This window comes from Jaculus jaculus, chromosome 9 (assembly GCF_020740685.1).
Source record: "Jaculus jaculus isolate mJacJac1 chromosome 9, mJacJac1.mat.Y.cur, whole genome shotgun sequence".
Lineage (NCBI taxonomy): Eukaryota > Metazoa > Chordata > Mammalia > Rodentia > Dipodidae > Jaculus > Jaculus jaculus.
This window is the reverse complement of record NC_059110.1, coordinates 105,894,300-105,920,220: the sequence shown is the minus strand read 5'-3', so window position 1 is coordinate 105,920,220 and position 25,921 is coordinate 105,894,300. Positions and strand designations below refer to the sequence as shown.

General features: G+C 42.6%; 2 protein-coding genes across 9 annotated transcripts in view; one reads left to right on the top strand and one right to left on the bottom strand.

The window, feature by feature from the left end:
- Positions 1-2,934, bottom strand: part of Mbtd1 (mbt domain containing 1) — an 87,585-nt gene extending 84,651 nt beyond the window's left edge. For 2 of the 8 annotated variants that reach the window (XM_045159301.1, XM_045159306.1), the window contains exons 1-2: positions 2,414-2,565; positions 1,655-1,716 (exon numbers count right to left, since the gene is read on the bottom strand). The gene's annotated coding sequence lies outside the window, so the exon portion shown is untranslated. Of the gene's footprint in view, positions 1-1,654; positions 1,717-2,413; positions 2,566-2,736 lie in introns of those variants that run through there. The other 6 variants (XM_045159307.1, XM_045159308.1, XM_045159309.1 and 3 more) reach the window with 4 other exon arrangements.
- Positions 2,935-3,112: 178 nt separating this feature from the next.
- The window catches only part of Utp18 (UTP18 small subunit processome component), a 43,068-nt gene continuing 20,259 nt past the window's right edge, over positions 3,113-25,921 (top strand). The window contains exons 1-7 of the mRNA XM_045158733.1: positions 3,113-3,556; positions 6,079-6,191; positions 9,053-9,151; positions 12,933-13,003; positions 16,865-16,953; positions 20,646-20,771; positions 21,420-21,594. Of these exons, the coding sequence (XP_045014668.1) occupies positions 3,158-3,556; positions 6,079-6,191; positions 9,053-9,151; positions 12,933-13,003; positions 16,865-16,953; positions 20,646-20,771; positions 21,420-21,594 (1,072 nt within the window). The 5' untranslated portion in view covers positions 3,113-3,157. The remainder of the gene's footprint in view (positions 3,557-6,078; positions 6,192-9,052; positions 9,152-12,932; positions 13,004-16,864; positions 16,954-20,645; positions 20,772-21,419; positions 21,595-25,921) is intronic.

Sequence of the window (25,921 nt, the reverse complement as noted above, 5' to 3'; positions counted from 1 at the left end):
ACAGCTGTGACATTAATATGTTGTTTTTGCCCATAAACTACAATTTTACCTTCATTTGAACACTGTTTGGTTTAAACAGTTTAAAATAATATGCTTGATTTTCATTTCCAGAATAATTAAGGAACTAGGAGCACCTTAATATCTAGGAAGATTTAGCTAATAAGTTCCACATACAAGCAGTCATAAAAATACCCTTGTGGCCTCTTTAAAAATAAAACCAGTTGTTCCTGTCTAGTATGTTTAATGCAAATGTTTCCAAAGTCAGTCAACTTATGTCATGATGGTTCATGTTTGGAGTTAGGAGGAAAGCAACTTTGAACTCCATATTGATTAAAAATTTAAAAACAAAAATATATTGCTGTATTAATTTTCTTCATGTCTAGTATTCAATTTCAGTTTCAATTCTAGTGATCAGAGAAAATGGTACATGTCAAAGTTTATATAAAGTTAAATTGAATGGTTAGAAACCACCAAGTTAGTTATTAAGACAGACACTTATTCCAAGACAGCTTTCACCATAATCTGCAAGGAAATACAGGCTCTGAATATTGGGATCTAAATAAATATAAGCTATTTGCCTATTCAGAGGTGGTGGTGCAAAAGAAAAAAAAAAAGACAGCTTTTTTTTTTTTTTTTTTTTTTTTCTAAATGCTCTTTGGGTAGTGAGGCAAACAATCAAAAAAAAAAAAAAAAAAAACACAATTTAGTACACAGCACAAAGCAAGTCTCTGAATCCCAAGAGCTAGGGGAAGAAAAAATTTTAACAGAATTTTACAGGTTAATTTACTGGGAATTAAGGTAAATTTACTCACTGGCTTTTAAATCAGATGTACTACTTTTATACTATTGTCTTGACTTCTACTTCCTTATATTAGGAAGAGGGCAACATGCCCCAGGATTCTTATCACAATGAAACTTACAGGGACAGCAGCACAGCTCACCTAAAGAAAGATATCATTAGAAAAACACTGAGTGCCAGGATGTATTTGAAAGTGAACTACCAAGTGACAAATACTATTGTGTGTTAATATAGGGAGAATGATAAATACTGCATGGCAGTGCTGCATTCATTTCAAATCTCATTATGAGTTGTTTACAAAAAGGATTTGCGAAGAGTGGACTTTCTTTTTGAAGAGGAGACCAGTATGTGAAGAACACTGGTCAAAACGATGGAGGTAGTAGTTGTGATCACTCTTCTGCCAGATGATGTTTCTATCTGCTTCAGTACTATTCCCAAGAGAGCAATGTGAGGCAGCCTTAGGGAAAGTAATCGAGACAGCAAGCAAATATATGAAGATGGTGTTAAAACTTCCAACTTCAACTGTCAATTTGCAAATCCCCAGTTTCCTAGAGAATGGTTGTCAACCTTGTACAGTTGTGTGGAGCGGCACACTTGAAAATGACCCAGCAAAGTTTTCAGCTGGCCTTCAATAGCTCTGAAATCTCCATCTCCCTTCCTCCACTTTCCTGCTGTTCCTTCCTGGCACACAAAATATAGGCCAATGAGCAGTGGGTGGGTGAGGAGGATGTGAGAAAAAAATTTTGAGAAGTCAAAAAAAGGGCGGGGGGAGCAACTTAAGCAGGACATGAATGAGACTGCAGAGTCTAATAAGGAGTGCTGGGAGGGGGTTCAAGGAGAGGTCAGACTACCTACCACTTGTCAGAAGCAGGACAGGGGACGGCTGCTTGGGGTGACTTCTAGTGTCTCTTCTGACTCTGAAATGTTAGGAGTTTCATTTCACACGGGAGAACGGGGGGGGGGGTGTCTCAGAAGCACAGCCCCCCCTCCCCGCCTCGGAACCCTCTGGACGCAAGCAGCCCGGGTGGCGGTGGCGTCCCCCGCAGCTCGCCCACGGCTCCCTCCCGCACGTGCCCACCCCGCCCCCTTGCCACCTCCACGTGCAACCAGCCCAGAGCCCCGCGGCCCGGGCCCCACGGCGCCGTGTCACCGCCTCCTTCCCCCCGAGAGGCACGGCCCCCCCCCCCAAGGGAACTGAGGGGGGACTCCTCTCTCCCACCCTAGGCGGCTAAAAAAGAAAAAAGTCTCGGACAGATCCTGTCTTTCTCCTCGGCCGGAACGAGGGGGGGGGGTTGCTGGGAGTGGAAACGCGGAGGAATAACTTTCTCCTCGTTTTTTTTTTTGTTTTTGTTTTTCCTCTTAAAAGTGAACCCCAACGAGTGTGGGGGGGAACTGTGGGAGGGGGAGGGGAAGCACTGAACGTTTAACGGCCGGTAGGGGGAGGGGAGCTCCAGGGAGGTGGAGGGGGCGTGGGATGGAGAAGCAGGCCGGGCCGGGAGCGGGGTCGAGGAGCCGCGGGGTTCCCAGGGAGCTTGCGGGCGTCTCCCTCACCCCACCTCCCCACACACCCCACAACCTGGCACACAAAGCGGCTGCCGCGCTCGGCTCTCTCACCAGATCCTTTGTGTTTTCCATCAGGGCCTCATGGGTAAGGGGTTGTCCGCGCTCCCCGAGCCCGCGGCGCCCCCGGGCCCCGAGCTTGGGGGGGGCGCAGCAGGCACCTCTGCCCCCCGGACGTCGGCGACTTAAGGGGCCGCTTCCTTCCCACCCCCAGACCCCGGGCTGGGTCGAGACCCGCAACAGCAGTGGCCACCCCCGGATTTCCCCCCCCCTTTAACTCGGGTGGCCCCAGGATATCAACAACATTAGCATAGCCCTCCCTTCCCAGCGCGCCTGCGCCGTGACCCGCGCCCCGATTGGCCCACTTCCCCACTTACCCTCCTCTTGTCTCCTCCAGCGTGGGACCCTCGGCACGCTCCGTACTCTACGGACCGTACCAACACGGAAGCACCATGAGGTAAAAGGCAGGCTTGTGGTGGAGCCGAGCAGTTATAAGGTCAGGAGGAAGAGAAGTTCCTTTCGGTCACCCTCATGGGCTCTCTGGAGTATCCTTGAGATATGTTGCCACTGAGAAGTTGTGTTGGGAAAAAATACAACAAAATTTCCACTCCAGTCACGCCGCTTCCCCCTACACCCGGAAGATGGGCCCTCCCAGAGGAACTCCCACACGGGGCGGGGCCGCCGGGCCAGGGCGAGTGACGTAGGGAGGCTGAGTGCCAGTCACGTGGCCGAGGCCTGCGCACGCTCCTTCCGCATCTCCGATCCCCGGCGGCGGCGTCGGGAGAGACGTCCCCGCACATGCGCTGTGGGCCTCCACGTGAAAGACCGTGTCTGTTCTCCAACCCGACGATGCCGCCCGAACGCAAGAGCGGGGCGAAAGCAGATCGGAAAGCCGGCGCGAGGCCGGACCTTCGGAAGACCCACAAGAGGCCGGACCGGAGAACCAGGCCCGAGAGCGGCGGGAAGTTTCTAAAAGCTGTCCCGTCATCTCAGCGGACACCGTCTGCCCGGTCGGGCGCGGCAACCAACGCGGCCGCGGCTTCGGTGTCCGCGGAGGAGGAGAGCCGGCTCCGGCGGCGGAACCGCCTGACTCTGGAGGAGGACAAGCCGGCGGCGGAGCGCTGCCTGGAGGAGTTGGTTTTCGGCGACGTTGAGGACGACGAGGACGCGCTGCTGCGGCGGCTGCGGGGCTCGCGGGTGAGGGAGGCCTTACTACTTCGCTGCGACCGGGCACGCTCGGGAGGGCACGCCGTGGGCGGCGAGGCTCCGGAAGGGTGGGGCGGAGCCATCCTCGGCGACCTACGGCGGCGGGCGCTCAGGTGGGAGGGGTCCCCGAACGCGGGCGCCGAGGGGAGCCGTGGCGCGCTCCTGGCCAGGGGCTCGGGCCTGCGCGCCTGGGAGGGCGGAGACGGTGCCTTTCTCCGCCCCGTATTCGCCAGGCGTTAGGACTACACGAATTTGGTTTTGCAAACTGGAGTTGAGCATCTTTTTTTCCCGTGGTTCCGCTATCCTCTGCTGAAACGCGGCGTTGTCACCTGCCACATTTCATGCCAGGGACTCAAGGGTTGCATTTCGTTGGCAACTGTTGTGGGCACAAGGAGGGGTGGTCTCATGTTAACAGTTTCACCGCTCAGAAACGCGCTTTTGAGGAGGATCTTGTTATTCGTTTATTAATGTCTGCAAGGCTTTGGATGGCTGATACGCTCCTTAGCAATTGCAAGCTCTGTGTAATGATAATTTTTATTTATTTATTAAAGACAGAATGGGCACACCAGGGCCTCTTTCCTTTGCAAACGAATTCCAAATACATGTGCCGCTTTCTACACCTGGCTTTAAGTGGGTACTGGGGAATCGAACCGAGGACATTAGGCTTTGCAAGTAAGTGCCTTTAATCGCTGACGCACCTCTCCAGCCCTAATCGTAATTTTTGCACTGTCTGGCATTCCTTTTATTCCATGCTTGGCTTTTCAACCAAGGTAGGTTCTCAGGCATTGTTGTAGGAGCTGGAGGAGGAAACAGTGGGCAGAGTTGGCAAAAATACTCATCCTTTTGAAGCTTAGTAATAATAAAGAAAGAAGATAAAGGGTCTAAATAAAATTCAAGCATGTTGGTGACAAGTGCTGGAAAGGAAAATCAGAATCTTTGGCAAAGTAAAATATCGAGGGGGCCTGTGAAATTTTAGATGAGGTGGCCAAAGGAAACTGCATGGAGAATGACTGCCAACATTAGCCAAGTTAGTGCTGTCCTGGCTTATTCTGCCAGTTGCCAGACCTCCTTTGTGTTCTTATGGGAGAAGCTACAGCAGTCTAGTTGGGAGGTAGGTATTACCAGAAAAATGTCACTGACAGTTTTGTTGTCAAAAGGAACCCTCTGTGGAAGGAGGGCTTCGAGGGATTGTCAGGTAGCTCTAGTGCAATAGAAATCCCTTGGCCATTGCTGTCGTGTGGGTTGGGAAAGCTCAAGCTCACGTTCACTTCAAGGGATTTCTGCGGTCTGGATTTATTTTATATCTGATAGTATGTTGTCAGTTTTTTAAAGAATGTAAGTTTGTATGTGTACACACCAGTGTCTGTAAATGAGCCCCAGACACTAGGGTCACTTAAATTTTTTTTTTTTTGCTTATTTTTAGTTTATTTGAGAGTGACAAAGAGAGAAAAGGTAGCAGATAGATAGAATGTGCCACCTGGTGCATCTGGCTTACGTGGGTCCTGGGGAATCAAGCCTTGAACCAGGGTCCTTAGGCTTCACAGGCAAGCAGATAACCACTAAGCCATCTCTCCAGCCCTAGGATCACTTTTAAAGTCCCTGGCTGTAAGAGTTTGCAAGCAGGTGCCTTTAACCACCGAGTCCTCCCCAGCGTTTTAAATTTTGGGGGTGTGTGTGCATGCATGTGAAGGCCTCCTAGTTTGGTCTACTGCCTTATTTATAACCCTGACACTGAACCTGGGGTTCTTTGTTTATACTGGCTGACCATACAGCCCTAGCTATCCTCTGCCTCTGTCTCTCTCAGTGCTGAGGCTACAGGCATGTATAGTCATGTCTGGCTTTTTACAAGGGTCCTAAGGATTGAACTCAGGTCCTCATGCTTATACCACAAGTATACTTAACTGCCAAGCCATTTCCCTAGCCCCTGGTGTGAAATTTTAAGGAGGGAGAGACCAAACACAGAAAACAAAGATCTACCTTATAATAAGAGACAGCCATTATATTACCTTTGATTCTAGTTTGCCTTGGGTCTTGTAATTTTTCAACATCTATTTATTTATTTGACAGAGAATGACCGGGCATACCTGTTGTTGCTGCTACAAATGAACTGGATGCTTGTGCCATTGGCTTTATGTGGGTACCCTGGTCTGGCTGGCTTTGCAAGCAAGCGCCCATTTGGGCGACATCATTGGATTTGATAAGAAAAGCTTCCCTAACCTGATCCATTAGTTTTTGAGTTTTGATGTTTGCTTCATTTTTTTCATGTGTCCACTTGCCATTTGTTCTTGTGGAATGAGTGGTCTTTTGCTTTCAGTGTGTTGACTGTCCTTGGCTGTTCATCCATCCAGCTTTTTCCTCCACCGTTTATTGTGGTAATACTGTATTCCAATTTTTCTTCAGCAGACCATGCAAACAAAGCAACATTCTACCAGCCACCTAAGTACAAGGTGAGGATGTCTGCCACCGTGGTATAGATAAAAACTAGGTGGTTTAAAGAGTCTTGTGTTCTGTAGGGTCAACATCATGGACACTCAGATGACTCGGAAGTGGAAAATGAAGCAAAAGATAATTTTCCTCCTCAGAAGAAGCCAGTTTGGGTAGATGAAGAAGACGAAGATGAGGAAATGTAAGTTGTCTGTTTTTGAAAAATCCCTTTAGACACTTTATTTTTACTTTTCTTCTTTTCAAGGTAGGGTCTCACTGTAGCCCATGCTGACCTGGAATTCACTGTCGCTCCAGGTTGGTCTTTTAACTCCCAGTGATCCTTTTATGTCTACTTCCTGAGTGCTGGGATTAAAGGCGTGCATAAACACACCCAGCTGAGAATGTTATATGCTTAGTATTTTTTTTTCTTTTTGTCATGCATGTGTGTGTGTGGTGTGTGTGCGTGCTTGTGTGTATGTGTATGGTGTATGTGCATGTGTGTGTGCTTGTTTGTGTACTTGTGTGTGGGCTTGCATGTGGAGGCCAGAGGTTGATGCCAGTTGTCTTCCCCTCTGTTACTCTTTATCTTAATTTTGGGATAGTGTGTCACTGAACCTAGAGCTTACTGGTTTGCCTAGACAAACTAATCAGCAGGCCCTAACATCCACCTGTCTTCACCCCTGAACTGGAGACAGAGGTGCATGCTACTATGCCTGACATTTTATATGGGTGCTGGAGATCTGAACTCAGGTCCTTGTGCTTCTGCGGCAGACACTTTACCCACTAATCCATCTCCCCAGTCCCAGTATTTTAATTTGATTTTCTCTATGCAAAGTTATTTTGCAAACATTTCTTCCCACTTAAAAAAATGCAAACCTCTAAACAGTTTTTTTTTGTCGTTGTTGTTAGTTAAGAGACAGAGAATGGGTACATCAGAGCTTCCAGTCACTGCAAACGAACTCCAGATGCGTGTGCCACTTTGTGCATCTGGCTTACATGGGTCCTGGGGAATCAAACCTGGATCTTTTGGCTTTGCAGGCAAATGCCTTAACTTCTAAGCCATTTCTCCAGCCTGTCTAAACAGGTTTTTTTTTTTTTTTAAATAAAACATTTCTATTTATTTATTTGAGAGATGGCGTGGGGGGCAGATTGACAGAAAGAGAATGGGTACACCAGGGCCTCCACCCGCTGCAAATGAACTCCAGATGCCTTTGCCACCAAATCCATTCGTCTTTACATGGGTCCTGGGGAATTGAACCTGGGTCCTTTGGCTTTGCAGGCAAGTGCCTTAGCTGTTAAGCCATTTCTCCAGCTTGGGTCTAAATAGTTTAAATGGCTATTGTAGTTCCTTTGTGGATTGGTACATAATTTATTGAACAAGTGGATTTTTTCAACTTTTCCCTTTCATAGTGCTGCTGTAAACATCTTTATGAGTAAGCTTTCCCCCTAATTCCTTAATTTGAGGTAATCTAAATTTTTGAGATTTTTTTGTAATTTTTTATATTTTAAAATATTTTTATTTGTTTATTTGCACACAGATAGAAGAGAGACAGACAAAGAGAATAGATGCGCCAGGGCCTCCAGCTGCTGCAAACCAACTCCAGGTGTATGTGCCACTTTTGTACATCTGGGTTAATGTAGGAACTGGGGAATTGATCTCGGGTCATTAGGCTTTCCAGGCAAGTGTCTTAACCAATGAGCATTTCTCTAGCCCTTTTTGGGTTATTTTTTTCAAGGTAGGGTCTCACTAGCCCAGGATGACCTGGAATTCACTATGTAATCTCAGGCTGGTCTTGAACTCGTGGAGATCCTCCTACCTCCTTACCTCAGCTTCCTGAGTACTGGGACAATACCCAAGTCTATGGTTCTTGATAAATATTACCAAACTGCATACCAGCATATTTCCACATGAAAAGTATGGATTTCAAACACTTTTATGAGCAGAGAGTATTTTCCCCCAGACTTACTGGGAAAATTTACTTATTGGTGATAGGAAAACAATCTTACTTAATTTGTGTTAAGAAAATATTTTGATATTCCTACATAAGTATATTCTGTTAGGTCTTAGTAGTAGCTTGGGCTGGAGAGATTCCTGGTGGTTAAGGCACTTGCTTGTGAAACCTAAGGACCCATGTTCATTCTGTCTCCAGATCCCATGTAAGCCAGACGCACAGTCACACGTGCCTACTAGGTGGCATAAGCGTCCAGGGTTGGATTGCAGTTGCTGAGGCCCTAGTGTCCCAATTCCTTCTATCTCTTTCTGAAAAAAAGGTAGCTCATATTCCTCACATGTTGAGAATTTCAAACATTTTCTTGGTTTGCTTTTGGTGCTAGGGATTAAATCTAGGGCCTATACATTCTGAGTATGTACTTTGTCATTGAGCTGGCTATAGCCCTTAAACCTTTACATGTCATATTTATTGCACATTTATCCCAGCTTTCTGAGAGGTTCTAAATTTTCAGAGTCAAATCTTCCCATCTTTTACCTCATTGCTTTTACTTTTAACAATAAAATGTTCTTTATCAGAGAGATAATTTTTTGCTTATATTTTATTCTTCACAAACTTTTAAAAAATATTAAAACTGTAAAAAATATTTCTTTATTTTAGATAGAGGAATAGGGAGGGAGGGGGAGAGAAGGAGAGAGAATATGAATATGGGTGTGCCAGGGCCTCCAGTTGCTGCAGATGAACTCCAGATGCATGTGCCACCTTGTGCATCTGGCTCACATGGGTCCTGCAGAATTGAACCTGGGTGTGCTTTGCAGGCAAATGCCTTAACCACTAATACCTCTCTTCAGCCCTTTTTTTTTTTTGAGGTAGAGTCTTGCTCTAGCTCAGGCTGATACCTGGAATTTACTGTTCAAACTCATGGCAGTCCTCCTACCTCTGCCTCCCAAGTGCTGATATTGAAGGTGTGAGCCACCACACCCGGCTCTTTACAATATTTTAGGGTTTACTTTTGACCTATACTGTTCTATTAAATGTTTCCTCTAAATACTAAAGGGAGTACCAGTTTATTACTCTAAAAAGCACTTAAAATATGTTGTTTTTTATTTTCTAGGGTTGACATGGTAAACAATCGGTTTCGAAAAAATATTATGAAGAATGCCAGTGAAAGTAAACTTTCAAAAGATAAGCTTCAAAAGAGACTGAAAGAAGAGTAAGTGCCCTTTTCCTGTCATTTCCCAGGAGGAATATAACCACCCGTTGTTTTTTGTTTGCTTTTTCTTTTGTCTCTGTAGCGCCTTGGATAGCCACATATCCAAATAAAGAAATAGTAAGAGTTACTGCCCCCTAGGACTTCATGTAAGTGTTTATGGCAGGGGGATACAATGAAAACAATTTGAAAAACAAAAAACAAAGCTTGAAATACTGCTACTCAAAGCATAATGACTGATAATATTGGTAGCTAGCTTGTTCCTTTATATGTAGTAAATTATCTTTTTCAGCTTTATTTATTTATATATTTTTCCCCTGATATAGAATCTCATTGCATAGCCTAGGCTGACCTCAAATTTTAGGTCTTTCCTCAGCCTCCTAAGTGTTGGGTTTACTCATCAGCATGGCCTTGATCTTTTTTGTTGATGTAAACATTTCAGAAACTTAGGTACCAGTTGTTGCACTAGATGCTCTGTTTTATGTATTTGAGTGTATGTGTCCCAATCTTTATGGTATGGATATTGTAACACTTCATTCCTAAATTCCTAAGGTAAAGAGATTTTCTTTTGTGTTTATAGCATCATCATAGCTAATAAGTTACTAGTTATGACAACTCAATATTAATATATCTTGTTTTTGCAAGATTTGTTTTTCTCTTGAATCTCTTACTCTAAACTTGAGTTTTGTCTCCATGAACTTTTTAAAGGCTTGCTGTCTTTCAGAATGTCCAACATTCTGAAGTTTGCTTACTTTGTTGTTTCTGTGAGACAGGTTCTTGGCTTTGTAGGTAGGTTGTCCTTGAACATGTCATGTGCCCAGTCTGGCACATGACTCATAATCTTCCTGCATAGGCCTGTTTCACAATGACAAGATGACTGAAAGACTTTATTAATTAATTTATTTATTCACTGGTTTTTTGAGGTAGGGTCCAGATCTGACCAAGGCAAGCCTGGATTTCACTATATAGTCTCAGGACTCCCTTGAACTCACAGCAATCCCCCTACCTCTGTCTCACGAGTGCTGTGATTAAAGGCATGCTCCACCATGCCCAGCTAATTTATTTACTTTTAGATGAAATTCCCATCAACTGAACCATTTTAAAGTGTGAAATTTTTTTGTATTTAGTACATTTATTGTGCAATGTTGAAGTTTTTCAGTCTAGTTCTAAAACTTTTTTACTACCCTAAAGAAAACTTACTTACCGTTAATCATTCTTCATTTCCCCTTCCTAATCTATTTCTTCATCTTTTAAAATTTTATTTATTCTTTTGGTTTTCAAGGTCTCACTTTAGCCCAGGCTGAGCTGCAGTTGACTCTGTAGCCTCAGAGTGGCCTTGAACTCATGGTGATCATCCTACCTTTGCCTCTCAAGTGCTGAGATTAAAGCCATGCACCACCATGTCTGGCTTATTGTTTGTTTGTTTGTTTGTTTATTTGAGGTAGGTGTCACTCTAGCCCAGGCCAACATCACTCTGTTAGTCCAAGCCTGGCCTTGAGCTCATAGTGATCCTCCTACCTCTGCCTCCCAAATTGGAACTAAAGGTGTGGACCGCCTTGCTAGACTATGTCTGCATTTTGTCATGGTTAAGTAATACATGTTTTCTGTGAGTTTAGAGAATATATACTCTTGTCAGTCCTCTGGGAAGATGTATATATGTTCTTAATGCATCACTAGTTAGGAATTCCTAACTACTAGTGATGTAGAGTGTGATCACTGGGGGTAGTAGGCCACCAGGTAGCTTCCCTTTTGCAATTAGTAAAAAATCTGTGAAGTTCTTAGGCAGTGAATGAGTAATCTATTCTGCCAAGAAATATACTTAGTGGTTTTGAGCATTTATATTTGAAGAAGTGACTACAGTTAATATGTTAAGAGTTGCAAAGTTATGCTTATTTCTGTTTCTGTTGTTATTTAAGCTCCCATGTGTAGGTGCTACCATGCCCAGTTTTTACATGGGTTCTGGGGATCAAAACTCAGTTCCTCATATTTGTTCAGTTGGTGCTTTACCCACTGAGCCATCTCCACCCTTCAGGTTCTTTTTGTTTTGTTTTTATTTGCTTATTTTTTTTAACTTTTATAAGATTTTATTTTTATTTATTCATTTATTAGAGGCTGAGAGAGAGAGAATGGGCACACCAGGACCTCTAGCCACTGCAAATGAACTTGAGATACACATGTCCCATGTGCATCTGATTTATGTGGGAGCTGGAGAATTGAACTTGGGTCCTTAGGCTTCCCAGGATTGCACCTTAACTGCTAAGCCATCTCTCCAGCCCTTACTTATTTTATTGAGGGGGGTGCCTAGTGAGAATGGGTGAGCCAGGGCCTCTAGCCCCTGCAAATGAACTTAGATGCATGTACCATCTTGTACATCTGGCTTACATGAGTTCTGTGGAATTGAACCTGAGTTCTTAAGGTGTTGCAGGCACACTCTTTAATTGCTAAGCTATCTCTCCAGCCCTTGTTTTTTAAATGGTACTGGGGATTGAACTTGGGGTCTCATGTAGGCTAGCCAAATGTTTGGTTGAGCTGTGTCTCTTTTCTCTTTATTTTCTTATTTATTTTTAAATATTTATTTATTTGAGAGAGATGGGGAACAGATAGATAAATGGAGAGAATAGGCGCGCCAGGGCCTTCATCTGCTGCAAACAAACTCCAGATGCATGTGCCACCTTACGCATCTGGCTTACGTGGGTGGGTTCTGGGGAATCGAACCTGGGTCCTTTGGCTTTGCAGGCAAGTGCCTTAACTGCTAAGCCATCTCACCATCCCTTTGTTCTTTTTTAAAGTGTCCTTTTTATTTATTTATTTACTTTTTGGTTTTTCGAGGTAGGTCTCACTCCAGGCTGACCTGGAATTCACTATGTAGTCTCAGGGCGGCCTTGAACTCATGGAAATCCTCCTACCTCTGCCTCCCGAGTGCTAGGACTAAAGGCATGCGCCACCACTCCCGGCTTCTTTTTATTTATTTGTTTTAGAAATTTCATTATTTATTTGAGAGAAAGAGTTACAGAGAGAGAGGGAGGGAGAGAATATGAGCACGCCAGGGCTTCCAGCTGCTGCAAACAAACTCTAGACACATGTGCCACATTGTGCATCTGGCTTATGTGGGTCCTGGAGAGTCAAACGTGTGTCCTTTGGCTTTGCAGGCAAGCACCTTAACTGCTAAGCTATCTGTCCAGCCCTTAACTTTATGTTTTGTGACTGTATCTCGTTTAGTTGGCCAGGCTGGCTTTGAATTTGTTTGAGCCTTGGCAGGGCTCCAACTTAGATCCTCTTGCCTCAGCCTCCTAAGCAGTGATACTATTAATAGGCCTGTCACTAGGCCTGATTGATATTTGATGCAGCTGACACATTTGTACCAATTTGGTGCTTTGCTTTCTGGCATTTTGTATCATGTATTTTTGTTCTCAGACATTGGGTTTCAGCTACTGTGCACAGCTAATTAAAAAAAGTTTTATTTATTTATTTGAAAGAGAAAAAGAGGCAGGTAGAGAAGAATGGGCACACCAGAGCCTGTAGCTATTGCAAACAAACTTCAGAGGCATGTGTCACCTTGTGCATCTGGCTTTATGTGAGTACTGGGTAATCAAACCTGGGCCCTTTGGCTTTGTAGGCAAGCACCACCATCTCTCCTGTCCCTGGTATTTGTTTTAATGGTAGAAACTGGGGAAGAGATTCAAAAAAATACTCTTAAGGGTGATAAAGCCTATGTATTTTGAACATAACAGAGTCTAAAGCACTCAGTAGTTACAATCAAATATTTTTCTCTCTTCTGTCATAGATTCCAACATGCCATGGGAGGAGTACCTGACTGGGCAGAGACTAGCAATAAACGGAAAACATCTTCAGATGGTGAGTTGCTATCTCTACCGTAGTACATTTTCCATTTGCCTGTTTTGTTATTGTAGTGTAGAGCTTATTTATCCCAAGTTGAGTATCTCTAGTCTGAGTTTTGAAATGCTCTAGAGTCAGAAACTTGGGCACCAATTCTTTGAAAATTCAAGTGGAAATTTCTATCCTATGAAACTTTTCATGTGCAAAGTTATTAAAAATTGCATCAGTTTGGGCTGGAGAGATGGCTTAGCGGTTAAACGCTTGCCTGTGAAGCCTAAGGACCCCGGTTCGAGGCTTGGTTCCCCAGGTCCCACGTTAGCCAGATGCACAAGGGGGCGCATGCGTCTGGAGTTCATTTGCAGAGGCTGGAGGCCCTGGCGCGCCCATTCTCTCTCTCTCCCTCTATCTGTCTTTCTCTCTGTGTCTGTCGCTCTCAAATAAATAAATTAGAAAAAAATTGCATCAGTTTATCTGTAGGCAGTAAAAGGGTATGAGAAGCATAAATAAAATGTCATGCTTAACTTAGGCCTATCCTGTAGATATTTCATTATATATCTACAACTGTTCTTAAATCTGTGATCCAATGTACTACTTAGCATTTCAGATAAGGGATATTCAATATGCAGCATGTTAAATACTATAAGGAAAATAGAGGGTAGATTCATTTTCTTTCTTTCTTAGCAGAGCTATGCTGTATACTATGTCATATGATTAAGAAAATAATGAGTAATACTTTATCCTGATTCAGAGCCTCCTAATGACATTGGTAGCTAGTCTAGCTAGCTTTTCACTCATAAATGGGATGTCAGATCAAGGGCAGATGATAACCCATAAAAAATTGTCTTTCAATTCATTTTTTTATATTTTTAAAAACATTATATTAGTGTGTATATGTGTGTGAAAGAGGCACAGAGCATGGGCATAGGGCCTCTAGCCACTGCAAACAGACTTCAGACACATGTGCCACCATGTGCATCTATCTGTTCACGTGGGTAATGGGGAATCAGTCCTGGGTCCTTGGGCTTTGCATACGAGTGCCTTAAATCCCCTCAACTCCATTTTGAAAGTTTGATTTGTTTCTGTAGTTTCCTTGTCTTTAGAGCCTTTGAGTTTAGATATAGATATAGGTAGCTTAGCTTAGATCTGATTTGGGTACATAGAGTAATTTAGGGTCAAATTAATCTGTTCCCCCCCCCCCCCGCCAAACTTAGCCTGTAAAATCCTTTATCCTCTTACATACCTAGAAGTGGTACATAGTTTTTTTTTGCCTATATTTTATTTTAAAGGCGTGCACCACTACACCTGGCTTAAATTTTTTAATTTTCATTCATTTATTAGAGGCAGAGGGGTGGGGGAGGGAGGGAGAATGGGTATGCCAGGGCCTCTAGCCACTGCAAATGAACTCTAGACACATGCGGCACTCTGTGCATGTGGCTTATGTGGGTCCTGGGGAATTGAACCTGGGTCCTTTGGCTTTGCAGGAAAATGCCTGAATTGCTGGGCCATCCCTCCAGCCTCTTTTGCCTGTGTTTTATTGACCAGAATGAAATGAGGTCATATTAAATGTAAGGGAAGCAAGGAAGTATATGTAGATAGCTTTGTGCTCATGAGACAAGGGAACTAGCTTAAGCCCACAACTAATTAGTTTTGTACTATATAGGACAGACTAGTCTAATGTTTTATCAGAAGAGTGAGGTTAAAAGTTACTTGCCTGGGTTGTACTTTATGGGCACAATGGTGGTGAGAACCTGGTTTCATGATTCTTCCAACAAGTTACCTATAAATACCTATTTTTTTTTAAAATTTAATTTTTTAATTTTTTGGTTTTCCAAGGTAGGGTTTCACTTTAGCTCAGGTGAGAATTTCCAGAACTTTAAAAAAAAGTCATGTCAGAGTCAAAAACACTATGGAGGACTCTAGAGATGGTTCAGTAGTTAAAGGTGCTTGCTTGCAAAACTTGACAGCCCTGATTCTGTTCTCCAGTTGGTCTGCTGGATCTATTGCAGGGATTGTCTTGTTTCTTCCTTTCTGTTTTACTCAAGTATTTACTTAATGAGTATTAGCCTTCTTGTATTTCCTAATCAGTGTATTGGAAAGTATAAAGGAGTGATTAGATTTAGGACTATTCTTAGTATGTTTATTTCTGAGTTGGGAGCTAGGCTGGGGCACAAGCAATCTCATGGCCTTTTATTCCAGTTACAAATTGTGAAGATTCAAAGTGAGTTTCAGTTCATGAAAGTTTTTTCAAAAATGTAATCCATGTTCAATCCTATATATATAGTCTTGTGTGGCCCTGATTGGAAGCCTGGGATTCGTGAGAACCTTGTGAGAAACATACAGAGCTTTGTAATGCTCAGCTTTCCATCTGCTCGCTAATAGTTCTTAGTGCGTTTAGGGGCAAAGAAACCCTATTTTATCTCTCTTTGAGGTTCTTACACAGTCACTGACATTGATATTTCAGTCAGTTGCACTTCTAGTTCTTTTTTATGTGTTAAGCTAAATCTGCTGTCTGCCCCATTGCTAATTTTGTCATAATTATGAGTTGCTCTTTTTAGATGAAATGCTGGCTTTATTTAAACTTTTATCTCACTTCATTTTTAGTAGCCATCTGTGTGTGTTGGTCTTTTATTCCAGGAGTCAAGCTTCAATTTTTTTTAACTGTATACATTGTGCTGTGTCATCTTTTTTTTCTCCCTTTCAATATATTTTATCGTTTACTTTTTTTGTGTGTGTGTGTGTGTTTATTTTTTTGAAGTAGGGTCTCTCTCTAGCTCAGGCTGACCTGGAATTCACTCTGTTGTCTCAGGGTGACCTCAAACTCATGGCAGTCCTACCTCTGCCTCCTGAGTGCTGGGATTAAAGGTGTGCACCACCATGCCCGGCTTGTTTACTGTTTTTTTATATATAAACTTTACTATCAGTATTATTATGACAAAATTTATCATACTAAAATACATGGTTTCCACTTCTTTAATGGGAGACATCTTGATGAAAATTTAGCAAACCTAAATCTTTTGTCCTTGCTTCATACTTATCCATCAAGGGACTTGATTGTAATTTTATTTCATCATCATTACAAACTGCTGTAAGCCATACTGATTTCTGAGATGCAGAATACTACAAAGGGATGGTCTGAGATTGACAGTGAATATTCCTTGTCTTAAAGTATACCTCGGTTTGAAAGAGGACTGCGTTTTCTGAGATAACCATTTTCCTGATGCCACATTTATGAGTAGGGTGTACAAAATAGTACAAATATGTTTGTATCCAACTCACAGGGCAGCCCATTCCCAGAAACAATTCATTAGCATATATAGATTGTTTCTGTTGGCAGTAGAAGGCTAACGGAGACCATCATCCAATCCAAAGAATAGCTTTTTTTTTTTTTTTTTTTTTTAATTTGAGAGCGACAGACACAGAAACACAGATAGAGGGAGAGAGAGAGAATGGGCGCGCCAGGGCTTCCAGCCTCTGCAAACGAACTCCAGACGCGTGCGCCCCCTTGTGCATCTGGCTAACGTGGGACCTGGGGAACCGAGCCTCGAACCAGGGTCCTTAGGCTTCACAGGCAAGCGCTTAACCGCTAAGCCATCTCTCCAGCCCTAAAATAGCTTATTTTTAAGCTGATGTCCTCAGCACAAGGCCAAATCAAGACAGCAAGAAGAATGAAGATCTCTAAAGCTGTAGAGACATTCATCTTCACTGAGGCTCAACATTGTCCAGTACTGTTTTTAATTTAACAATTACAGCTTTCAAAAAGTGATTGGGATTGGGAGGCTGAGAGAGGAGTGGAGTTGGAAGTAGCAACATTTTGGGTAGGTAGGTAAAGGGCATTCTTGTTGATTCTAAAGATCAGCCTTGTGGGTTTATTTGACTTAGATGAAAGTGAAGAGGATGAAGACGATTTGTTACAAAGGACTGGGAATTTCATATCCACATCAACTTCTCTTCCAAAAGGAATCTTAAAGGTGAGAGTTGGTAAAGTTGAGATTTCCCAGCTTACCTCTGAAGTCTGGTCAGTTTTCTAGCTTTAGATGTATGCATTTCTTCTATATGTGGGAATTAAATGCTTGCTTTCGCTTCATGTATTCATGCAGGTTTGTCTATAAAATCCCTAGACATACTGGGAACATAATATCTCTTGATCATTTCTGAAAAAAATTACTGAACAAATATACTTACTAGTAAGTGTATTTATATGCATACTATGTAATTTCTTTTAGGTGATGGAGTAGTATGTCCCCAGTACTGTAGGGATCCTGTTAGATTTCTCCTTTGGTATTTCTGCAGTGTATTGGTAGCAGCCTTTCCTCCACTGCCACCATTTCAGCTAGCCTACTTGAGGGGCTTGGTGTGTGTGGTCTCTTCATTTCTACTTGACCTCTTCTTAAGCTATACTTCATAAAGTGTCAGGTCAAGTCAGTTGCCCTTGCTCTTTGATACCTGAATTTCTTTTGTAGTCTGCACTGCTCTCATGATCTGGCTTGTGCTAACGTCCTCAGTTTCATCTCCTGTCTTTTCCATTATTCTTTTCTTTCTTTCTTTTTTTCAAGGTAGGGTCTCATATAGCCCAGGCTGACCTGGAATTCACTATGCAGTCAGTCTCAGGGTGGCCTCAAACTCACGGCAGTCCTCCTGCCTCCTGAGTGCTGGGATTAAAGGTGTGCGTCACCATGCCCAGCTCCCTTATTCTTTTTTTTTTTTTCCCCCCCTTATTCTTTATACTGGGTTTTATGCTGCTGAGCCTTTGTCCTTGGTCTTCCTTCATCCTGTCTTCTGCCTGCTAGTGGCCAGTTGTATCTTATTTTTCTGCTTTAATAGTGTTTTAGACAGAACTGTATTTATATTGGTCTATACCGTTTATTTTTACTATGTCTAGTTTGTTCATTGTGGTAACCAAATTCTCCCTAGCACAATGTTTCAGTTAAATAACCTATCAAGATAGCAGATCTTTTTATATAATAAAATTTTTCTTTGCTGTAGAATGGTGTGTTCATGTAGATAAGGTAGGGACGTATTTTAATCACAAGGCGATAAGAGTGATGCTGCCCCCTCCCCCCAACAGTTCAGTTCAGAGTGCATTCACCTCCATTCAGGGGGCTGTGAAGATAGATAGCTCAGTTGTTAAAGGCGCTTATAGTGCATGCCAGCCAGGGTTCAAGCTCCAAGCCACCCATGTAAGCTGGAAGCAAAAAGTGGTGCAACTGTCTTGTGTTTGTTTGCAGTGGCAAGAGGCCCTGGCATGCCACCCCTTCCCCCATGCAATAAGTAAAATTTTTTTTAAAAAAAGGAAATTGAATTTCAAGGGGTTTGGAGACCTGGCTCAATGGGTAAAGTGATTGCTGTGCAAGCATGTAGACCTGAGTTTGGATCCTGAGAAACTACATAAAACCTGCGTGTGATGGTATGAGATACAATCCCAGCATTGCAGAGGTGGAGTTAGGAAGATCCTAGGGCTTGCAGGCTAGCTAGTGTAGCCAAATTGAACAGTTCTAGCTTCAGCATGAGCTCTAATCCCAAAAAATAAGGTTGACAGGCTTGGAGGGATGGCTTAGCAGTTAAGGTGTTTGCCTGCAAGGCCAAAGGACCCAGGTTAGATTCCCCAGGGCTCATGTTAGCCAGATAGACAAGGGGCCGCATATGCCTGCAGTTTGTTTGCAGTGCCTGGAGTTCCTGGTGCACACATTTTCTCTCCCCTCCACCTCTTTCTTTCAAATAAGTAAATAAAATATTTACAAAAATAAGTAAGTAAAATACCTATAAAAAGAAAAAATTATAAATGTATAAAAATAATTTTTTATAACAATATTTATAAAAATAAGAAAGGCACTTAATGCTGATCTCTGGCCTTCACATGCACACAAGTACATGTGCGTCCACACACACATGAACACATACATGGATACCACACATGTGCAAAAAGTAGTTTATATAAAAATTTAACTTGAGTGGTTCCAAATACATACAATGCTTGCTTTATTTTGTGTCTGTGTTATATGTTTGTGTGGTTGCATGTGTATGGTTGTACATGTGTTCAGATGTACATGTCTGTGAGCATGTAGGGGACAGAAATAAGTATTGGGTGATTACACATTATACATATCTCCCTCTGTTGCTCTTTATTTAGTGAACAGAGGTCTTGTGCTGAACCTAGAGTTCTGTGATTTTGGTAGTCTAGTGAATGAATATGCCCCAGGGATGCCATTTGTATCTCCCCAGTGCGGTGATTATTGGCACATGCCACAGTGTTGGGCATATTATGTGGGTTCTCAGACTTGTGTGCTAGCACTTTATCCACTGACCACCTCTCATCTCCTTGCTCTGTTTTTAAATGAACTTTTTATGTAGGGGAGGTATGCCTGTAAAAATAACAGTAGTAGCAGAAAATACATGAAGATTACTACCATAATTTTAAATTAGCAGCCCTGTGTTCTGAGAGGAGCATGGTGCAGATAATTGAGCTGTGGGCTTCTTGTACTTGGTAGGTGCCTTAGGATAACTTTCCCCAGCAGTGTGTCTTAGCCCAAATAGAACTGTCTTTGGGAAATGATTGTATGCGAGTACTCAAGTATTTATACTTTATTTATTTTATTTTTTTTTGAGGTAGGGTCTTGCTCTAGCCCAGGCTGACCTGGAATTGGAATTTGCAATATACTCTTAGGGTGGCTTTGAGCTCACAGCTGTCCTCCTTCCTACCTCTGCCTCTCAAGTGCTGGGATGAAAGGCATGCACCACTATGCCCTGCTGTATGCTAGTACTTAAAAAAATGAATGCCATTGTCTGTGTTTAAAAGTGTATTAGGTGTTTCATTATTGTGACAAAATATCTGACAGTATAATTCAAAAGGAGCAAAGGTTTTTTGTTTTTTGTTTTTTTTTTCTCTCAGTTTTAGATTTCAGTCTGTCATCCCCTAGCTTGTTTGTTTCTGGGCAGATCATCATGGTGAGGAGGGTGTGGAAAAATAAAATTGGTCACCTCATAGTGGCCAGAAAAGAGAGAGACAGACAGACAGAAGACAGAGACAGACAGATGGATGGGTGGATGGATGAAGGGGCCAGGGTGAAATACAGTCCCAGGCATATGCCCCCAGTGACCTTCCTACATCTAGGTCTCATGGTGAAAGTTTTAAGCCCTTTCAAAAATAACAATTTTTGATTTAGATGAGCCTGTGGAGAAGAGTTCACATTCAAGTCATAACAAAAGAACCTTAATGGTTTAATTGTTTCATTTCAGAAATAGTAAACATGGATTCTTGTGTAGTAAAATGACTTGCTAGTGGGCTTTTGGTTATTGTTCTAGTTTTTTTTTTTTAAATACTTATTTATTTATTAGAGGAGAGAGTGAGAGAGAGAGAGAATATGAATATATGTGGGTGTGTTAGGGCCAATGCAAACAAACTCCAGATGCATGTACCACCATGTGCATCTGGCTTACGTCAGTTCTGGGGAATGGAACCTGGGTCCTTAGGCTTTGCAGGCAAGTGCCTTTAGTGCTGAGCCATCTCTCTAAGCACCCCTTTAAAAAATTTTTATTTACTTATTTATTAGAGGAGAAAGAGTTTTAGTTCTCTATTATCAACTATATTGTTTCTTCCTTGATGCTCTAAGTAAGTAATGTTACCTTTTGAATCGATAAAATTCCAGCTTTATCTTTTCCACAGATGAAAAACTGCCAGCATGCTAATGCTGAACGGCCTACCACAGCTCGGATCACATCAGTGCAGTTCCATCCTGGTGCACAGGTGGTGATGGTTGCTGGATTAGATAATGCTATTTCACTGTTCCAGGTATGAAAATTTTAATATATTCTATTTATTTGAGTGAGTGAAAGAGGCAGAGGGAGAAGGAGACTGGGCATGCCAGGGCCTCCACCACTGTGAATGAACTCCAGATGCATGTACCCCCTGTGCAGCTGCTTTAGGTGGGTCCTGGAGAGTTAAACCGGGATCCTTAGGCTTTGCAGGCAAATGTCTTAGCCGCTAAGCCATCTCTCCAGCCCAAGTATGAATTAGAAAAAATATATATTTGAGAGCGAGAGAGAGAATATGGGTGTGCCAAGGCCTCTAGCCACTGCAAATGAACTCCAGATGCATGCACCCCCTTGTGCATCTAGCTTACATGGGTCCTTAGGCTTTTCAGGCAAGCACCTTAACTGCTAAGCCATCTCTCTAGCCCTCTCAGGTATTCTTTTTTTTTTTTTTTTCTTTTTCATTTTTCAAGGAAAGGCTTTATTCTAAACCTGGCTGACCTGGAATTCACTATGTAGTCTCAGGGTGGCCTTGATCCTCCTCCTCCTGCCTTCTGAGTGCTGGGATTAAAAACATGTGCCATCATGCCCGGCTGCATTTGTAACGAAGCCTACTCATTGCTAATTGTTACATATTGTAATAAAAGGTCCATGGAAATAACCAAAAGCAATGTCTTACTTCTTATAGGTTGATGGCAAAACAAACCCTAAAATCCAGAGCATATATTTGGACAGGTTTCCAATATTTAAGGCTTGTTTTAGTGCTAATGGAGAAGAGGTTTTAGCCACGAGTATACACAGCAAAGTTCTTTATGTCTATGACATGCTGGCTGGAAAGTTAATTCCTGTGCATCAAGTGAGAGGTAAGGATTCTGTTGGATACACTGCTAGCCATTCTCATATCCCTCTTCCCCCCAGCACTGAATTAATTTAACAGTATTTATAACTACTTTTTTCATCCCACAGATTCCTTTTTTCTTTTCTTTTTTTTGGTTTTTCGAGGTAGGGTCTTACTGTAGCCCAGGCTGATCTGGGATTCACTATGGAGTCTCAGGGTGGCCTTGAATTCATGATGATCCTCCTACCCTCTGCCTCCCAGGTGCTGGGATTAAAGGCGTGTACCACCATGCCCGGCTCAGATTCTTTTGTTTAAATACTTTTGTTTATTTGCAAGAAGAGAGAGAGGGGTGGGGCTGGGGGTTGGAGAATGGGTATGCCAGGACCTCCTGCCACTGCAAACTAACCCCAAATGCATGTGACACTTTGTGCATCTGGCTTTACGTGGGTATTGGGGAATTGAACCTAGGCCATCAGGCTTGGCAAGCAAGCATGCACCTTAGCCACTAAATCATCTCTCCAGCCCACCCTAAAGATTCTTTAGCATTTATTTAATCATAGTATTTGGAGAATGTCTTGTGTTGAGGTAATGTGCTTAAATAAAGTCAATGAACTGACTTATTGGGCACTTATAGTAATGTATCTTTCTAGACCAAAGCTGCAGTTACTAATACTTGGCCTGTTCATTTCTTAACATTTTTTTTTTTTTTTTCATGGTAGGATCTTGATTTGGTCCAGGCTAACCTGGAATTCAGTATGTATTCTCAGATTGGCCTCAAATTCATAGCAGTTCTCCTACTCTGGCCTCCCAAGTACTGGGATTAAAGGTGTACGCCACCACACCTGCCTTAATTTTTAAAATTTATTATTCATTTACTTGTTTCATTTGTTGCTGGTGGTCAAACCAAGCCTTTGGTCCTTGAGCTTCCTTTAGCTCTACTGAATTAAATCTCCAACCACTGATACCCGACTTGACTTTTTAAAAAATTATTATTTAAAAAATGTTTTATTTTTTCTTCATGTATTTGGGGGAGGGGCGAGAGAGAATATGCGTGTGTCAGGGCCTCTAGCCAATGCAACAAATGAACTCAAGATGCATACATCACCTTGTGCAACTGGCTTATGTGGGTACTGGGGAATTTACCTGGGTCCTTAGGCTTCCTAGGTAAGCACCTTAACTGTTAAGCCATCCGTCCAGTCTCTGTATAATTTTTAAAAACATTTTTGCTTATTTGCAAGCAGAGAGAAAAAGGTAAGGTTGGGTGGGAGAGAGAATAGGTGCACCAGGGCCCCTTGGCACATGGACTCCAGATGCATGCACCATTTTGAATCTCTGGCTCTAAGTGGGTACTGGGAAATCGAACCCAAGCCATCAGGCTTTGCAAGCAGGTACCTTTATCCACTGTGTCCTCTCTCCAGCCACTGACTTGGCTTTAATATTAGTGTTTGAGATAGTAGAAAGAGCATGAGTCAGGGAGCAGGATGACTTCTTTAGGACAAATTATTTCACTTTCCTGATAGGATATTTGGATGTTCTCATTTTAGTGGTCATTATTACAAATTTTGGTTTATATTTGTAATAAAGTACTACTTTTGGAGGTACTTATGTCATATATTTAAAGAAGAACTAAGTAAAAGTGTACTTGTTTGGGGCTAGAGAGATGAATTAGCAGTTAAGGCGTTTGCTTGCAAAGCCTAAGGACCCTGGTTTGATTCCCCAGTACCTGCATAAGCCAGGTGCACAAGTGGTGTATGCTTCTGGAGTTTGCAGTGATGGGAGGTCCTGGTGTGGCCATTCTCTTTCAAGTAAATAAAAATAAAATTAAGCTTTCCTTTTTACCTTCTGCCTTATTTTTTTCCTCCTCTGTATTGTCCTTCCTGTGCTTCCTCAAAATACAGTGACACCTTCATGATTCCTTAGGAAACTAAAGCCATTACAATGATGTTGGTTGGGTTAACATTTCTTGGGAGGTAGTGTTGGCAGTTACAGTGTAAGTGTTGTTGTAAAAGAACAAGAGTAGCTTTGCAAAGTTAGTGGGTAAGTCCAACTTTATGATATTTATATTGTTTATCTTTAGTGGTTCTAATATTTTCCCCATTTCTTGATACCATTAATGGTCCTTTTGAAGTAAGTTATTGGTTTAACAGTGCTTTAAGCCAGAGCTTCTCAGAAGGTGTTGTGCATGAGAGTTAGTATGGGAAGTGTCTGACTCTAAGCTGAGGTGGTACTGGATTGGCATTTCTTTTTTTTATTGACAACTTCCATAATTATAGACAATAAACCATAATACTCCTACTTTCCCCTTTGAGACTCCCCTCCCCCTCTCAATCTTTTGATATCATCATCTTTTCCTTGTATTATGATGGTCTTGTGTAGTAGTGCCAGGCACTGCAAGGTTATGGATACCAGACCATTTTGTATCTAGAAGAGTGCATTGTAAAGAGTCCTGCCCTTCCTTTGGCTCTTACATTCTTCCCACTACCTCTTCCACAATGGACCCTGAGCCTTGGAAGGTGTGATAGAGATGTTTCAGTGCTGAGCACTCCTCTGTCACTTTTTTGCACTATGGTGGCTTTTGAGTCATTCCAGAGGTCACTGTGGATTAGCATTTCTAGCATTGCTTAGGCACTGATGCTGCTCAATGGACTGCACTTTACTGAAAAGCTTTACCCCATCTCCTCATATTGAAATAGATAGCACTTTCATTAGTTTCTATTCTTATGTAACTTAAACTAATCAAAAGAATAGACCCTGATCCTTCTTTTTTTTTTTGGTTTTTCGAGGTAGGGTCTCACTGTAGCTCAGGCTGACCTGGAATTAACTATGTAGTCTCAGGTGGCCTCGAACCATGATCCTCCTATCTCTGCCTCCTAAGTGCTGGGATTAAAGGCGGTCGCCCCCACACCCTGCTTCTGATCCTTCTTTATTTTGTATCCTTTGAGGGAAAAATGTGCCCCAGAGATTGGTTAAGATATGATGACTGACCTTTACCATAGATCTGCTGGTGTGCAGCAGTATGTATCTAGTCAGCCTGGCATTTGTCTTTCCTTCTTGGTGTTTTCCTTTCTTTCCTTAGTAAGCATGGCTTGGTAGTGATGGTAACTGTAGCATTGATAAGTATTTCTTGTAATGGCTGTTGAGCACTATTTTCAGTCTTTTGTCATTACAGTGTTAAAACATAGATACTGTCACTTTAAGGGGCCCTGCTGTCGGAAAAGCCCCTCCCCTTAGAGACCCTGAAGGCCAGGTGCTATCTCCTGTATCACTTTCGTGACTTCTCCCACCTAGTAGTTAGTGTCTAAACATAGCCTCATCTTCAGAAACTCATAAAAAGCAAGAGCCTTTATCAAAATTGGAGAGAGAGACAATATATATGGGTCATGCCAGGGCCTCTTGCTGATACAAATGAACTCCAGACACATGCACTTTATGCCATCTCCCCAACCCCAAAAGAGACACTGTCTCAAAATAAATAAGTAAATAAATGAATGTTAAGCTCCCCCAAAATGCAGTGGGTGGATAGTGAAAAGTCTTTTATTTCTCCATGGCCCCCTCATTTCCCTGGAGATAGCCAATTATACCTATTTTAAAAATTAAAGAAACAGACTGGCAGAGAGAATTAGTATGGGCACACCAGGGATTTCTACTACTGCAAGTGAACTTCCAGATACATGTGCCATGTAGTGGATCTTGGTTTACTGGGGAAACTGGGGAATTGAACCCAGGCCATCAGGCTTTGCTAGCAAGTACCTTTAACTGCTAAGCTACCCCTTAAGCCCCTAAATGTGTTTATTTGTGAATGGAGCAGGCGGGGGGGATCATCATGGGCCTTCTGCTATTGAAAATGCCAGACACTTGTACCACTTTGTGCCTCTGGTCTTACATACTGTGGAATCAAATATGGTCTGGCAGGTTTTGCAAGCAAGAGCCCCCAGCTGCTGAGCCATCACCTCAGCTCAGTTGTACTTAATTTATGCAGCTTTTCCATTAGGGTCCTTTGTAATGGGATAACTTGGCTCTCAGTACTCTGATGAGTTGTTGTGGACCTTTCAGGCATGTTAGAGAGCCACGTTCCTTTTTCATTTTATTTTATTTTTTTCACTTATTTGAGAGAAAGAGATAGAAAGGGAGAGAGGGGGAGAGAATGGGCATGCCAGGGCCTCAAGCCACTGCCAATGAACTCCAGATGTGTGCACCCCCTTGTGTATCTAGCTTACATGGGTCCAAATTAGTCTCTTATTCATCATAGGTGGTTGACAAGTAGTTTGTCAACAGTGCAGTATCATTATCCTTTTAGTTAGTTAGCAGTGTTGTACTGCGACATTTGGAAATACAGGTAGTGTGTGCACTGA